Source organism: Condylura cristata, unplaced genomic scaffold (genome assembly GCF_000260355.1).
Source record: "Condylura cristata isolate star-nosed mole 26May11 unplaced genomic scaffold, ConCri1.0 scaffold00005, whole genome shotgun sequence".
NCBI lineage: Eukaryota > Metazoa > Chordata > Mammalia > Eulipotyphla > Talpidae > Condylura > Condylura cristata.
In genome coordinates, this window is record NW_004567106.1 from 23,577,025 (window position 1) to 23,595,183 (window position 18,159).

The 18,159-nt window shown below is 40.7% G+C and overlaps 1 protein-coding gene across 1 annotated transcript in view; it reads left to right on the plus strand.

Moving 5' to 3' along the window:
* Window positions 1-18,159, plus strand: part of DNAH11 (dynein, axonemal, heavy chain 11) — a 256,915-nt gene that overhangs the window by 233,128 nt on the left and 5,628 nt on the right. Inside the window, 6 exon segments of the mRNA XM_004676758.2 lie at window positions 1,109-1,336; window positions 4,485-4,676; window positions 7,353-7,472; window positions 13,932-14,174; window positions 16,500-16,682; window positions 16,754-16,869. Coding sequence (XP_004676815.1) covers window positions 1,109-1,336; window positions 4,485-4,676; window positions 7,353-7,472; window positions 13,932-14,174; window positions 16,500-16,682; window positions 16,754-16,869 — 1,082 coding nt within the window.

The following is an 18,159-nucleotide window of genomic DNA, read 5'->3' on the forward strand; positions in this document are numbered from 1 at the left end:
GTTTGTTTGTTTTTTAAGATTTATTTATGCTTACAGAGCTGGGGTACAGGCCAGAGGTGCAGGGGCCATGAGAGGATTCACCAGAGAGTGGGGAGCATAGCAGGCAGATCGAGGGAAGCAGCAGGCGGGTCAGTATGCCATGCCATGTGGGTCACCTCCAGGGCAGGGATTGAACTCATGCTGAAATGGCTTAAGCTTCTTAGAACTGTGCTTTAACCTGCTGCACCACCAGGGAGGGCCCAGTACAAGCCTTTTTAAAACAACCATTTCAAGAAACAATAGCTATTCCCCTGTTCATCTTCATACTCTGTACGTTTGTAGCTCTTCTACTCTGAAATGTTTGTTGCTGTTGTTGTTGGAAATAATCACATTATTTCTGGGGGTGATACTTCAATCATTATATTAAGAACTTTCTAAAGCCAGGGAGTCTGAAGCATGGCCTTTAATCTCCTGTCCCAGTGCCCACTACCAGGCTTCACTCTGTTGGTGTTTGGCAATAAAGAAGCAAGTGTGTGATGTTACAGTTGTAAACCAAAGAGCCAGCAGTGATGGTGGCATTTGTTTCAAGATCTCTGACAGCTGTCAGGTGTAAGAAAACTAACTTTATAGAGGTATGCAGAGAATCTTAACAGACAGTGACTGCTTTCTTTTTTAGCCAGACTTTCCTCTTTCATACCCTTTTGAGTCCATACAGTGATGAGTAGGAGTTTGAGTGGAGGAGACTTCACTCAAACAGGGACGTTTGATGGATCTGGTACCTGTCTTCTGATCTTCAGTTTTTGTTTTGCATTTGATAAGTCTTGTAATTGAATCTGAACTGACACAAAAGTATCAGGTACCTCCATCTCAGATGTGACTGATGGGTGCTGAAGTAAGTTAAGTGTGTTGGAAGAGATTTTAGTTTACAAAAACAACATGTGATGGTTGGAGTACTTCATGAGTTTGCTGTTCAAGCCTGTTTTGGTTTGTTTATTTTTTCCTCTGATACTATAATAAAGGAAACTTTTAATCATGGTTCTGAGTTTTCAACCTCTGTATGTACAGGAAAATATATTTCTATAATTTAATAAACTGGTTTCATAGGAATTATAAATCATATGTTTTTCAGAATGTTCATTTGGTAGCCAAGTGGCTAGGAACATTGGAGAAGCTCCTTGAAAGATTCAGTCAAGTTGGCCACAGAGATTATAGAGTTTTCATGAGTGCTGAGTCTGCACCTACACCCAATGAACATATCATCCCTCAAGGACTCCTGGAAAATTCCATTAAGATCACTAATGAGCCCCCCACAGGAATGCTGGCCAATTTGCATGCTGCTCTCTACAACTTTGACCAGGTAAGAAAGCTGCCTGGAGAACAAAGTGGCTCCTCACAAGGCCATCTGCTCATACTCACCACGCAGGGGAACGAGGTGAAATCTTGGGGGGGGCAGGGGTGGCACACTGATCTCTTCACAGATTTGCTGGTGTCATCCTCTATTCCTACTGCTAGAAAATATATTTGTTTCACCCTAAAGTAAGAAACTGCAACCACAAATTTAAGTTCTTTGTTTTTTGAAGAACTCACTTGTTGAAGACAAATGTGTCAGGCTAGCGTCTCTTACCTCAGAAAGAGGAAAAGCTATTGTTATTCTTGTTGATGTCGAGGTTGATAGCAATAATAACTTGGAAGAGCTTTAGTGTAATGCTTAGTATTTTGGCTCTAGTTTTAATATTAGTAAATTTAAACTCCTTTTCAGATGGTAACCATACTGCCTTCTTGTTTTTATATTTATTTCTTTCCAAAATAAAATATAAATAAGTTAGTGCATATGTAAATTAGTGATATCTGCATTATTGGCATTCTCCTCCAAATGGTCATATCTATTTGTAAATAATCAGGTTTTCAGTTTTGTTTGTTGCTATTTCTTTGAATTCTATTCCTGCCTCTAATTCTGGGAGCCCCTTAGTAAATAATATTTTTCTTGAAAGATGAATGAGTCTTAAAAAGGAAACATAAAACATTTGGTGATAAATATTTAGCCCCCCTTGTGAGAAGTGTTACTTCCTATGAAGTATGTCAACCTGCTTAGCTTTTCCTATAGTACCTTCTCCACCAGTACTCAAACCAACAGCATGTATACTAAATTGTCCAACTAAGGATATTGTTCTGAAGCATACAGTTCATTGCTTAATGAAATAACGGAGTGATTTTTAGCTATACGTAGACTGTTTTAAAAAAGATCCTAAAAAAAAAAAATCCCTATTGAATCTGGTACACATCTGCCAAGTGCTTTTCTATGAATGACAGCAAACATGTTTGTTTTTTAATCATCCCTTAGCTTTTCATTTCTGATCACATAAAATATTTTTAATCTCTTCCCCAAAGTAAATACAAAAGAAGAGTTTTCGGTATTTAATGAGATTAACTCAACTCCCTAAAGCAATTGTGTTTGTTCAGGAAACTGAGCATTTCATTTTCAAATATGCTTCCATCCAATTGTCCGTCAGCTGTTTTTGGTAAGGCCCTTGATAATGTGGTAACATAGAGGACACTGTCCCCAGAGTGTGCTGTCCCTGGCACTGTCTTGCTAGACCCTGTGGCACGAGCACAGGGTGCTGAATGCCCTCCACCTTACTAGACATCCGGGTCAGGTAAGTGAATCCAGTCGCTCTATTTCTCTGGTGCCCTCCTCAGGTAAAAGGAACACCCAAGGAATCTAGACAAGTAAAATGTTGTATTCCAGAATTTTGTTTTTTGAAACAATTTTTTGGTTGTTGATTTACCACTGATTGGCAGGAGGCCAGCTTCACAGTAAATGCATTAGCTGCGACTTACGTACCACCTGTGATTTTCCTCCCACCCCCTTCATCAACTCCTTTGGTAACCTATGCTACACATTGTTCACAGGGGCTTAGAGTTATATTTATTGTGATTTGCTAACTCATTTGCTTTGGTTATTTGTATGTCACATTTGACATGCACATTTGATGTCTACTTTCACTTGTTGACTTACTTTGCATATCTTAATTTTCAAGTCAAATTAATCTGTATTTTGAATATTCTGGCCAAATCAAAATTTACCTCCTAATTTATCTTTATTCTTAACAAAGTAATATCAGTCCCTTTATTACTCTGCTCACTCCAGGGTATTTATATAAATATGGTCAGAAGGTATCCATTAAAGAAAGGACCACTTCTTGTAGGTTGTAGCTTTATCTGTGCTTCTTTCAACTCAGTAATGTCTGCCTCTCAAAGAAGATTCATCAACAAGTGCTATTTTTACTCCTGTCATAAACTGAAAAGATAGACATATTTTATTAGAAGATTTGCAAGAAGAAGCCGGTATATATATGTTTAGGTGCCTGTTCTCTGTTCACAAAGATAAAGATACTTTTCTCTGACCTCAATTTGCTTTTCACTTGATTTATAAAAATATAGTGTCCTTGGGCCCTCCCTGGTGGCACCGCAGGTTAAAGCACAGCACTACAAAGCTAAAGCCATTTCAGCATGAGTTCAATTCCCAGCCAGGGAGATGACCCACATGGCACAGCAGACCTCTCCTGACCCGCCCGCTGCTCCCCTTAGCAGTGTTCCTCATCAGTCAGCCTGTTCTACTCCCCACTCTGTCTCTGGTGAATCCTCTCACCCTCTACATCTCTAGCCTGTATACCCCAGTTCTGTATTCATAAATAAATACATCTTTAAAACAAAAAGAAAGCAAGCCTATTTGCTTCTTATAGTGATTATGTGATGAGAGACTAATAAATGGACATTCACCTGTCACTTATTTTTTATTACTGAGGATAAAACTAACCCAAGTAAGTAGCTAAACACCCAGCCAAAATGGGCACCAAGATAGATTACTTTAATCAACATCTCTGCCCGTGTCATAGTCTGCAACAAAATAGGTTTCCCAGGATGCACATTACACGAAATACAGATGGAGGTAATATACTTATTTCAGTACCTTGGGCTTCCTGTAGACTGGCTGTAATTCAGGCCTGTGCTAAGTGCCTCATTAGATCATAATTCCTAAAAGTTTGATGCATCTGTTTGATTTCCTAAAAATATAGTTGAAAGTGATACATATTTTTATAGCCTTCTGGATTAATTCCACTTATGTGCTTTTGCTCTTCTTCTTCAAATACTTGCTTTTGGGAATATAGCTTAGGGGTAGAGCATTTGACTGCAAAAACTGGCCTTTTATTTAGTGATGTGAAGCACTATCACTATTGGTCAAATGACTTGTCTTATTCTCTGATGAATTTAAAACCATTCAGAAGAGTAATTGATGCCTAATCAAAGCACTCCTCATGAACCAACAGTCTGGTAAATGCCAAGTAGTTGCCTATTACATTTTCATGAGTAGGTAGCTTGCTTGAAACTGCTTTTTAAAGTCAGTGTCCCACATCTGTCTCAAAATCCTTTATAAGATTACTGAAAACTCAGATCCTTGCCCATTGAAACCATATGGATAACCAGACTTTTTTCCTTTCTCCCAGGATACACTGGAAGTATGTTCCAAGGAACAGGAGTTTAAAAGCATCCTCTTTTCTCTGTGCTACTTCCATGCCTGTGTTGCCGGAAGATTGAGGTTTGGCCCACAGGGCTGGAGCCGAAGTTACCCCTTCAATCCCGGAGACCTCACCATTTGTGCCAATGTCCTCTACAACTACTTAGAGGCAAACCCTAATGTAAGTGCCAGTGGTCAGACAACCTTCTGCAGCATGTACTGAATCTGTCACTCTTTGGGTACTGTCAAAGTGGACCATAATTTCTCTTTTGAAGCTATTACTGAAATAGCTGACACTATGTATACATCTTCTGCCAAGTGTGAAAAGAAACCAGATCAAAGGTTTTTCTAGCAGTGGAAGCTTGTACTTCCTAAGATAGGTCAAACCAGTTCTACATCAACAGCTTAGTGCAAGTAAAAAAAAAAAAAATGTCCTTCATTATGTTAACAAAAACAGTGGTTTACATGTGCATATATGCCAGATTCATTAGGCAGGTAATGAAGCATTTGCACAAATGTAATTACATACAGCAATTCTGACAGTTCATAACACTGCATTAATAATCACTACAATTAGTTCTGATGATGGAAGCAATTTACAGCGCGTCACATGTATAAATAATGGTGCATTTCCTGCATATGTCATTATTATGTATTAAGGATGCCACCTTGTTGTGACTTTCTCAGTAACGTTCCCCTTGGTTTGAAGTTAAAGGTAGATGAATGATTTTATTTCATAGTTAAAATGTATCTTACAGATAGGAATGGGAGTGCTTCATCAAGAACATTTGTGTAAACTCCTATAAAACTGATGATTGGACTTTAAAAAGGAAGAACCATTCCTAAGAATTTTCTACCTTAGTCCTCACATGAGGAACTTTTCATATTAAGTTAAATCTGTTAAAATTGAGATATATCTGTCAAAGCCCAGCTAGGTGCATGCCGTGCTTTAGGGCACATGTTCTATAAAGAGCCTTTAAAATAGCACATTCTTGTTTCTACTTAAAAAAATAGATGCTTTATGTTTTTTTGCTGACCATTGTTACAGTTTTTGTTACCAAAGTTTTCTCAAGTTTCAGAGGTGAACTGACTGCTATTAGAATATGTTTATGTGGTACCTAAGACAGGTCTGTTTGTTCAAGAAACACGTTTTGAATAAACTGTACCCAAAATACATGGTTTAATAGGTTATATGATGATCAGTCTTCCACATATATCATTTTAATATATGAAATTAAAGGGTAAATCTGCATATTTTTAGTATATTTTGATCATTATGAGAAATACTTGGGATACTCTCAACATTTTGGTGAAAATGTTGCATGTGAAATGGATTTCAATAGCTTGGGGTCGAAAAAGACATGAACATTTAATACTTTTACCCAAATCTTGTATAACTGGGACAGGTGGCTAAGACCAGGAAACCTGCCCCGTTTGAGTGAAATCCTTGACACAATTGAGGTAAAATGAGAGGGAGAAAGAAGTTGACACTTGCATTTTTCCCCAACTCCCGCACCCAAGGTGTGGCAGGGCCAGTTGACCAGTTGAATTGTGACATGTCCTGCCACTTCTGTTGCTATTCTAGGATCCATGCAACCTTAGGTTTTCACCACACTCTCTTCTGTCTTTCTTATATCTTGACCCAACATTTGCCACATATTGCAGAGCAAGTTGCCAGGATTTGGGGATTAAGTTATTATGTGCATAGAGTTTGGATCTACAAAATGGTCTTCCAAACATTCTTTAAAATGTATAAAACCAAGATTGGGACTTGGGAAAAGAGAATTAATTATTGAAAAGGACAAATCCCTAGCCTATTAAAATCTTGAGGGAGATACGTGTTAGATGCTAAAATATATAGCAGGCATTAATTAAAGGTAATCAGAAAGGGGAATAAAATGAGGAAGTCTTAGTTTCCCATCCATCCCTGCTAGATGGAAGGTAGGCCATGGGGTAGTTGAAAGACCATGGTGCCCTCTTGTCAGTTTGGATTTTTCACTCACATTAAACTGGCTTAAAAGAAAGACATATTGGAGGTTCATTTATTCAAATTCAAATAAACTTGTAGCAAGTACATTGGAATAGTTGAAGCAATTTTACTTGTTCTGTCACATCATGCAACAAATGAAGGCTATAATTAAGTTTTTACTTGAACAGTTGGGAGGTAATATACTGGCCCCGAGGGTATAAAGGTTCCTGACTAGAAAGGCTTCATCATAAACTGGCATGTTTTGCAAACCCAGAGGAAGCTAAAGGGTAGCAAAGAGAGACTTCAAACTCTGCTAAGTCAAATAAAGAGGAGATACGTGATTTCTTGACTCAACTACAGCACTGTCATCAGTTATAACCCTCAGAACAATTGTGCAGGCCAGTCATAAACCAAACCCTGAAATCAATCTGTGGCAAAGGGACTGGCTTGCCTGGACTTTGGTAAGGTGATAAAATTCAAAATACACCTCAAATTCAAATTATATGGGATTTTCTTTCTCTTCTACACCAGATCATAAAACCATGTCATACGTCAAAGACCCTGTGAAATAATATCCCTCGTGGTTTTTGCATGAGACCTCGAATATGTAAACTTTCCCTACATAACATGGTCTAGGAATTAATTTTTCATTAAAAGCTCAGTGTTAAGTGAATTTTCACTGAATGTACTAAAAACACTGAAAATCATTCTCCTAAGAAGCACTTTGTAGAAGTTTTGACAATTTCTGAATCTTTTAAGTGTTGCTGTTTGGGGGGCCTGGGAGGTTGGGCTTTGTGTTCAAGAGACCAGTGAGGTCTGTGCCACTGGCTGGCTGCTCTGAGGCAGACGCTCTGCATCCAGAAGTGAGGATTTGCATACTTTCCCCAGGTCCCGTGGGAAGACCTCCGGTACCTATTTGGTGAGATCATGTATGGGGGCCACATCACAGATGACTGGGATCGCAAGCTGTGTCGTGTGTATTTAGAAGAATTTATGAATCCTTCTCTGGTAAGACTTTTTAATTCATTTCACTGAGGAAAAAAGGCTGGAAAAGATTTTTAAAACTAATTTCACTATATAGAAAATTCTTGAATGGCATGGAGGATTCTTGGTCTTTTGTGAATGGATTCTGGCCCACCTTCAGGAGAGTTTGGAAATTTCTTAGAAATGTAAAATCATTAAAAAAAATTAAGTAACATAACATTGCGTGTAACTTTATATGAGTTGCAGGCATGCTCTTCAAAAACTGAGGTGTACAGATTCAAAACCACACTAAATGTGCGGCTGAAACCACAGCTGGGCCATATACCAAACATAAATACCTGGAGAAGCTAAGATGATCCCTGTAGGAGTGAGAATGTGCCAATGTGCACCTTCTCGCCATACTGATCACTGGGTTTTCAGCCCTACAAAGTATACAGAACTGACACTGTGACCCATTTACTAGACAAAAGGACTGAGGAGTGGTGCTTTGCCCCAGGGCACTCAGTTATCACGGGCAGAGCAGAGCCCTGACCGAGATAAGAGGTCTGTGGATTGGAGGCTCCTAGATGAGTGACTTTACAGTTTTCACAGAGCAAGGCTGTGTCTGTGGCAGAAGCACTCATTGTTATTTTCTATGTTGAAACTGCCAAAGGTGGAAGGCACATTCTCCTCGGTGCCTTCTCTCTAGATGTTTCCAGGTTTGTGGCCATTGCCTGCTCTCTTTTTGAAACCTAAGGTACCCTACACTCTGCTTGGGTGAGACACCTAAACCTCCCTGTTGGGTGAGACACCAAACATGCTTACAGCATTGCCACATAAATACTTTTTAATTGCTTGAGCAACCTCTTGCTTATAATTTCTCTGAGAAGTTCATTTCATAAAAGCATGGCATAATTTTGATCAAGTCCATTTTTTACATGTCCATTTGTATGAATATAAACATAAGACATGATAGATTATACTTTAAATGTACAAAATTCGAGACAGATTTTTTTTATTATTAATGTTTAACTATGTGGAGACAATGCAGGAAAAAAAAAAAAAAACTTTCCTTCCATGTGACCACTATGTTTCTTTGGCTTGTGAGTTTCTTGGTCTTTCCCTTGTTCTAATAAATAGGATTTCACAGGTCAGAAAGACAATTTCAGTTTAACACAATTGGAAGTCACTCCTCAGAGGAGGTCTGGAGCAGGTTACCATGGAGATGGGAAAGATAAACAGTGTTGGCACACGACCCTTCTAGAGGCTGATTTCTCCAAATGATGGTGGAGGTCGAGGGGCAGAGCGAACAGCAAGGCTGATGGTCCCTCTCTGGCTGTGGCCTGAGGAAAAGGAGAGAATTACTGTTGCCAAATGAGACAGTCCATTAACCTTCACAGGTCTGAACTCCCATTCAAATAATTGTAAAATAAGTACAGATGATGTAACTTGAGGGCCATCACTGGTGTGTCTTTTAGCCTTTTAGAATTTAGGTGTCCACCCTTCCTTGCAGACCTGTGAAATTTTCAGTATGAAAATGCTTCATTTACAGTCTTTTATCTTCATTGGCCAGTGCTACCTTTCCGGATCACTAAAGCAAAAATTAAAACACTTGTTGAATTGGTGTCCGATGCTTCCAAATCCCTGTTATTTTGTTTGGATGCACATTTGTCCTGCTCGTACTTGGACAATGTTTATAAGGAAACCGATCCAGCATTTAGCATCCGCAGGACATCTTTTGTCATTTCTCCTATAGGGTTAACTTACTTGGAAATTAGTGTCTCTGGTTGCATTGGAATGTGATTAAAAAAAAAAAAAAGCAGCCCATTAATGGTGGCATTCGAAGTCCTGCTGCTCTTAAGTAAGGAACTAGAATACTCTCAGGAACACTGCCCTGTTAGGAGGATAGCTGAGTTTCTTGTTAAATGATTGAGGTGCACTCAGGTTCCCTAATGCTGACGTACGTATGACGTACGTAAGGGTCTCTGGCCAAAGTTAGGGTAGGAGCCATTTTCCTGTGCAAGCCACGCACTTGTTAGTGCTAAACAAGTAGTCCAGTAAATTTGTTTTTGGAAATAAGGTTTCAAGTCACCAGAAAGTTGTCATATATTTAAAACCATCTTAGTGATCTAGAGGAACAATTCAGAGATTTGGAAGTTAAAAAAAAAAAAACACCTGGCTTCAAATTCTGTTCTGCCTTACATTTGCTCAGCTTCACGACAAATCGCTCAGCTTCATGCCAAATCAAATCAAGACTGGCTCAGCCTATGGTCTGGCTGTATTGGTAAAAGAAAATGCTTGACAAATGGAAGGTAGTTTTATTATCTTGAAGTAGACATTTTCATAACGTATTTCATACTTTACTATGCTTTATTTAATCTGCGATAACCCTGGAAACCATTTATGAAATTCCTCTTTGTGTCTAGGTGAGTGTTATGTAGTTCATGTGCACTATTTCTTGTCTCTACTACAATCCTGCAAAGAAGGTAATATCCCATTTAATAAAAAAACTGATCTTCAGAGGTCGAATGGCCAGCGAGTAGCAAAACCAGCCTTGAGCTCCCAGTCGCACCCCGATGGCCATGTGCTGTGGGTGGGGCCCCTGGCCTGACTGAAGCTGATCAGTGGCGGGGGAGGGGGGGGGCGCGCACAGGTCACGTCAACATTGATGGTGCCTCTGAGAACAACTCTGGGCGATACCGGAGGACAGAGTTCTAGTTTGTGCTGCGCCACTAACTTCCTGTCTAGCTTTCCCGCAGGACGACCCTTTGCTTATTTAGTCATAAAATGAAGCATTATCTGATGACCCCATGATAATGTCCTCCAACTGGGAATTATTTCTGAAAATCCCTGATGCATTCTGGGGCCCTGGCACAGGGCCACCAGGGTGAAAGCAGTTGTTGACTCAGTACAGGGAGCTGTGCGGTATAACCAGGACCACCAGGAGAGGCAATGGAGCAGCTGGGCCTTTCACTCAGTGCCACAAAGGAAGGGCAGGACAAAGTAGCAGGACAACCCCAAAGGGTCTGTTCGCTTTTCCCATTTCTAATTGTGCCCGACACTGACTTCTGCAAAGATGACCTCAAATCCCTTAGGACTTATCTACCGCTGCACGATTCCACTGATTCATTTAAAAACAGCCTTATTGAATTATAACTCACATCCCATCGATGTACCAATTTAAATCGGTTTACTGTATTCACAGTAGTGCGGGCCTCACCACAACCTAGCTTAGAGCATCTTCATCATCCCGAAGGAAAACGCTGTGCCCACCAGCAGTCACTGCCATCCCTGCCTCTCAGTCTGCACCCACGGCTCGGTTTTCAGTCACCTGTTTCTTCTGGGCATTTCACAGAAATGGAATTATAAAATATGTGGCCTTTTGTGTCTGACATCATTCACTTAGCTGAATGATTTCAAGGTTCACCCATACTAGAGCATGTATCAGCATTTCATTCCTTTCTATGGCCAAATATTCAAATGGATACAGTTCGCTTTGCTTATCCATTCATCCAGGCATGGGCATTTGGGCTGTTTTCACTTTTCGGCTATTGTGAGGAATGCTGCTCTGAACATTCATGGACAAGTGTCTTTCCATTTCTGTGGACTCATGAAACACTTGGTTAATATTTTGAGGAGCCATCAAAATGTCTTCCAAAGGGATTATACTGTCTTATATCCCCACCAGCAACATAGTCACACAGTCCGTATCTTGATAGCACTGTTGGTGTCCACAGTTTTTATTTTAAACATCTTGGTGCGGGGTGAAGTGTTTAATTAACTGATTCAAGAAAATATACCTACTTAACTGACTGGAAAAACAACAAAAAAAAATTATAACTAAGCCAGCAATTTCAGCTGGAGTGATGGTGGCATGGTATGGCTTTGAATTGTATTACCCTGAAGACTCAGGCTGTTGAGCATCCTTAATGGCTGTGTGTCTGCTTTTAAAGAAAAGTTATTTAGAGCTAGCACGTCCTAGAGACATTACAGCAACCTTTCAAACTGCTCTTCCTCCCCCCTGAGCTTGGAAAGAGGCCACAATGTGGAGAGCACCACAGTCCAGCCCCACCAGCAAGGAGCAGCTTTCACAGAGCCCTGGAGTGCAGCAGGGGATGGACTTCAGAGTACTTGAAGTCTTCACAGTTTTCTCAAAGGAGGAAAAGACAGCTCTCTAAACCAAGCTTGCTTTTCAGACTTAGCTTGCTTGACAACGAACTAGGACTTTATAGTAGGATTTCCTCAGGTTTTATTTTTCCTCTAAAAATCTCCAGATGTCCTTAAAGTAATCACTCCTTCTAGTGCAGGGCAGACAAACTACCATCTGTAAAAGCTGGCGGTGTCTCTGGCTGTTGCCATACTTTGCCATTAAATCATCACAGCCACAATCAGGAAGTTGTTACACACCCCAGTTTACTGAAGGGGTTGCAGTGTAGGCAAACTCATTTTTTATGTCCACCAAACCCTTCCTCAAGGATGGGAAGTGAACCAGACTATAAGCCAAGGGCCTCCCCCTGAGTTTGCTGTTTCTCTTTACTTTCTGACTAGGGAGCAGAAGACGTTTGTTGTAGCTGTGAACTGACTGCCTAATTCTCTTTCTAGAAGTCATGGCCATGTGCAGCCCCACCAGCACTGTCTAAGCACCACCCTGGTCCTCTCCACATTTCAGCATTTCTAAGTGCTCCATTTTGGGTGTTTTGACTTGAAACTTTTAACTTTAAGGACAAATGACCAATGGCTTTTAAACTTTTTTCATCTATAAGCACAGGGAAGACCAAGTCCTTGTTTACAGGAAATACAGTTTGAATGTGGTTAACTCTTACTTTTACTATTCATACTTGGTGCTCATGTTTTTATGTTGCCTCACCTAGCTATCAGAGGCTAATAAAGGGGAGTTTCAGTCTCCTTCACAGTATGGTTTTGGTCACCCTGAGTGAGATGAAATTTAAATTTGAAAGTCTTTGTTACATAAATAATAAAGACAAATGCCAACAGTTGAACAATTGAATAATAAAACAAGTCAAGTTAGTGGATATTAATAGTGAGATCATCCAGGTTGATTCTTCTCATACTCATCAAGATGTTTGTTCTGGTTTTATAAAAGACTGGATTTTCTGACAATCCTAGTACAAAAGAAAAATAGAAATGCTAAAAAAAATAGAAATGCCAACTCAACATTTTAAATGTCTTTTGGGATTCCCACTCAGCATTGTCTCGTGGATATGGGCTCAGTGGGTGTCTGGAATGGCACAGTTGAGCAGGGAGGAACACATCACTGTTACAAATGACAAGTAGAAAAACCACACAGGTTTGTCCTGACTTCCTTAATAGGTCATATGAATCTCTTATACTTCCAAGGCTTGCTGAGGACACTGGGTGCTCAGGACCTGTTCCTGAGGGACATAACATTCACTCCTGCAAGTCTCTTCTGTTGAGCTATACTGCAGGTGTTATGGTGTAACTTACGGTTATAAATCTCATTTTCAGAAAAGTAAAAATGTAGGCATTAACTACATTAGGTAATAGTTTCTTTTTTTCAATCTCTCTGTACATCTGAGGAAAGATTGGATTTATAGTAGGAAAAAGTGGTATAGTTAAAGCAGAGGTATTTCGAGGCCCAGGGAACTAAAGAACACTGGAGGGAAGAATCTGAAATTACAATAAACTAGAAAATTGTTAGGTGCTGTCTGATCAGAGACAGGTCTGTGAATTCTTTTGTTGCATTTTTGTTTTTGAAGAACTACATTGTAGCATTTAGGTTTGGTGTTGCTGCTCATATTACCTTCTTAAAGAGCATCCTCCAATGTGGAAAGTCTGGTTTCTTCACAACCTTCAAGTGGGCGTGCCCCATACCGGCCTTGGGCCTTGGCATGCTCAGCCCGCGGATGTGCATGGCCCTGTCCCAAGGGCTGTGTGCACCTCCTGGGATGAGCAGCACTGACTCTGTCTGAGGAGCCCCTGGTGGGGAGGTGGTGTTGCCTTTGACCCTCAGTATCTACTGCTCTGCAGACCATTATACAGGTTACATAGTTTTCCACATATGTACATATAGTTATATCTGTTTATGCAATTTCTGTGCATTGTATAAAAAAGAACTTGAAGCGCTATGTTTTTGAAAGGAATGGCACCCTGGGAGAGCTCAGGCTGTGCAATCCTATTCGAAGTTCAGAGTCCACATTAACATCTGTCTGGGCCAGTTCCTCTGGGTCAGTTTTTCTCTACACCTTAGAGATGCTTGAGAGAATCAATGATGCATGTAACTGGGTGGCCAGAACACAGAAGGGGGCTAGCACCTGCTCGCCCATGTGCCTGTATTGCATTCTACGTGAGTCTCCAGGCAGAAATCCTCCCCAGGTCAGCCTGGTGTCAGACACAGAATGAAGGGTTGATTGCCAAAGGTTCAGCATTGTACTGGGGCCTTATAAGAACGGTCCCAAATTGGGAGCAATGATGGGTGCCCATTTAGATCTGAAATAACCAATTTTCCCTTCTTTGTGGCTAAAGATAGAAGATGAACTAATGCTGGCACCTGGATTTGCAGCCCCACCAAATCTTGACTATCAGGGCTACCACCAGTACATAGAGGAGAGGCTTCCTCCAGAGAGCCCAGCCCTGTACGGCCTCCACCCAAATGCTGAAATAGAGTTCTTGACTGTGATGTCCAACACGCTCTTCAGAACTTTGCTGGAGATGCAGCCCAGCCACGCGCTCAGCAGTGAGGAGCTGGGGCAGTCCATGGAGGAAAAGGTAGAGGTCTGTCTGCTCATGGGGCATAGCGTGCAGATAGTGAAATGCTTTAAGTCTAGACAACGCGATGGGCTTTTACCTTTGTTATACACCCGTAAAACCACTCAGATTAAAATATGAACCATCCCAGGTCTCTGGGAGGATACTCATCCCCCTTACCAGGTAACACACCCATTCCCCGCCCAGGGTAGCTGCTCTCCTCACCTGTCACCCACCTGTCACAGTAGATTAGCTTTACCATATCAGTGGTGCACACATTCAGTTGTGGCTGGCTCCTTTCACGCCACATTTGTGAGATTCATTACCATTGTGGAATCTCATTTTCTTTAGTATTCTGTTATCTCCAGACATTCTACAATGGATGGGCATTTGGGTTGTTACCAGTTTCATGCTTGTGAACATTGTGAACATTTTCTTCTTGTACAGTCTTTTGCCAAGACGAAGTTAGCTCCCAATGTTATCTTAAAATATTCACTTTTCTACACCCAGAATTTGAACTGCTGGATGACAAGGTACAAAGCTGAGCTTTGATGGGTACTCCCAAAAGCTTTCTAGAGTGGTTGGAACAGTTACACTCACACCAACAGTGTGGGAAACTTCCAGCTATTCTTTTTCCTTGTGGTTTTTTAAGGGGGAATGGTATTTCACTGTGGGTTTAACTCTGCATTCCTCCCTTAAATGCTAATGTTGAACATCTTTCCATTTGCTCATGACCAATTAGATACATGTTCACAGGTGTGCTGGTTGCTGGCCCAGCTTTTAATGGATCGTCAAACTTTGTCATGATTTGTAACGTAAACTCTATTCTAAACATGAGTTCTTTATTAGATACATATATTGCAAATATTTTCAAAATTTGTGCTTGCCTTTCACTCTTAATGATATTTGATACATAATTAAGGTTTTTTTTTTAATATATTCCTGGTAGATTGGCACCGTTATTTGAAGGTTTTGGTTTTTTGTTTTTGCCTTTGAATGATGGGGATGAGAAATTGACATGAAACCCTTTTTCTTTTTATATAAAATTAGAATTCTTATCTGGCTTATTTTTCCAATTAGACCTATTTCTAAGAATAATCAAGATTTGATTGACAAGGATCTGGGTTGTTGGAACACACTGTTAGATCTAATTATAACTAGGTCCTAGGAGTTTTCCATAATATTTTTTGAAGATTAAGATATTTGTCTATTACAGAAGCTTTAAGATTTTGCCATGTGCTTTATCCTGTACAGACCTTACCTATATATGGATGCTAAAATTTTAAGGAAGGAAAAAGTTCACTTACTGGGGAAAAAAACTGAAGCATTTGTAGAAGCAGGGAGGTCCTCACCTAGAATTTAGGATACAATCTTCCAACATGGAAGCTTATCATTAAACCAGAACTTGCAAAACTTGAGGTAAATGCTTCCACACCACAGATGGGCAAACAGATTGTAACCACACCACCGACTGGGTGCTTTCTGCTAGGCACCCAGCGATTTACAGATAGGCCATTTAACCCTCAGTAGCTGAGCAGTGTCAGGATCCCTCCTGCAGACTTCAGTTTAGGTTGACTTGCCAAAACCAGACAATTAGAAAGGGCCAATGAGGAAACCACATGCTAGCTAATTCCAAGGCGGTTCTTTCATTCCTCTTCTATGTTGTGTTTTATAATCTGTCACTGTTGTAAATGAATTTAAGTTTCCAGTACCTGACATAATACTTGCCAGAGTGCTAAAGCAACTGATGAACATGTCAGAACCATAAGCAGTAGCCTGAGAAATTAAAGAATGCCAAACAGCCACCCAAGGCAATACTTTCAGTCTTTTTTTTTTTTTTTTTTTTTAGCTATTTGGTTTCCCTGCTCAGCGAAACAGCAGAGACAATAATACACTGATAAGCGCACTTATTCTAGACCTGTTCACACCCTCAATGAAAAGCCTTCTTTTGTCTAGGGCAAGAACTATATAGTAGAGACCTGTTTAGGAAATGTTGATCTGTAACTGTCCCCAGGATTCTAGGACAGTCCGTGGGGAAAGTAGTAGAATAGTCTGGTGACATCTACTTATAGTTGGTGAATTTCTATGTTCCCTAAATGCTAACAGGGAATACAGTGTGAACAAATGGCAGCTCCTCCCTGACTGGACTGTGGGGCCCAAAGAAGGGGAGAGTGCTACACTGACGTAAGGGGTAACTCGCAGCACAACTCGGCCCATCTCCTGGGAGTGGAGGGCTTCTGTTCTACCTCACTTAGGTCTCAGACAAGTCGGCCAGGACTTAAAAATGTGTGTTCACGGATCAGAAAATGAGATAAAGGAGATAAATCTTTGTGTTAATGATTTAAGGTTAAGAATATCTTGGATGACATTTTGGAGAAACTTCCAGAAGAATTCAATATGGCAGATATAATGCAAAAAAACTCAAACAGAAGCCCCTATGTCCTTGTTTGTTTCCAAGAATGTGAGAGGATGAACCTTCTTCTTCAGGAAATACGTGTATCACTTCAACAATTAGACCTCGGTTTGAAGGTAAGTTTAAGTGGGACTGGCGTAAGCTACACCATAGAGACATTCACTATTTGACCTTTCCTCCCTGCCAGGGGGAGCTGCCATTGTCTCCTGACATGGAAGCACAGCTGTCCTCCATGAGTTACGACGTGGTACCAGACACCTGGCGCAAATTGGCCTGTCCATCCACTTACGGCCTGGCCCAGTGGTAAGCTGCCCGGTCCTGGCTCATTCCATGTTTACCTGCTTGGGTGCTGCTCTAGCCTTCTCAACTGTGATTCATAAACGCTTCTACCTGAGACTGCACTCAACCTAAGTTTGCAAACTACCATCGATTTCATTTCAGTTCCTTAGTGGGTTACTTCACAGGCAGAAATGGTTAAAGATGAACAATTCTGCCTCTCACTTACTAGCTATTTGATCTTGGACAAACTGCCTGATGTAATTCTCCAGCTTAGCATCTGAAAGTACTGAACAGGCATGGAAGGCAACTTGAATTTGTTCTTGCATTATTTTATTTTACACCCTTAGTTTTTGAAGCCAGATTATTAAAGCCATTACTAGCCAACTTTACAAGTTAGTAACATGGTAAGCAATCAGATAGCTTTCAGCGAGTGGGCATGACTGCAGATGTGCCATAAAGCCAAGAACAGACATTTACAGCTCCAAGACTAGGGTTTTCTCCAGCTGCTGGTTGGCCATGCCAGACAACGTGGGGCGCTGCTCTCTATTCCCGGCTTTTCAGTCCAGACTCTTTCCTCAAGAACCAGACAGCTCCTCTGGGCTTGACACTGGAAGGTCCCATTAGAATTCCAAGTGTCTGCATGTTACAACTGCAAAGCAGAGCCAGCCTTGGCTTCCTGCTGTTGCCTGAACATTCAAAGTCAGATTTTGTATTTCCAGTTTAAAAATGAGGATTTATATTCATGTAACTTTGGACTTATTCCATCTTATTTTTCGGGTTCCCCAGCTTTTTCTCAGTTGGTTTGTTTTCTTTATTCCATGTTTCTCTCTGTAGTCATTATTCTACCGGAGACTACTGTAACACTTTCCCTTTTTTTTTTTTTTTTTTTACACAACATAAAACCAACATTCTTTCCTTTGGACATTTTAGCTTCCTTCAAAAGTCAGCTCCTCTGGACTGGAGTTACATTTCAACCTCATTTCAGACAACAGTTTTTTTTTTTTTAAGATTTATTTATCTATGCATACAGAACTGGGGCACAGGCCAGAAGTGTGGGGGCAGTGAGAGGATTCACCAGAGACAGAATGGGGAGCAGGACAGGCCAACCTACGAAATACACTGCCAAGGGGAACAGCAGGCAGGTCAGAAAAGGGCTGCCACTCCATGAAGATCACCTCCAGGCCCAGGACTAAACTCATGCCGAAGTGGCTCCAGCTTCTCAGTGCTGCGCTTTAACCTGCTGCACCACCAGGGAGGGCCCAAACTTTTTTTTTATGTTTTCTAAAATCTTTATTTGAAAAATATTTTTAGTTT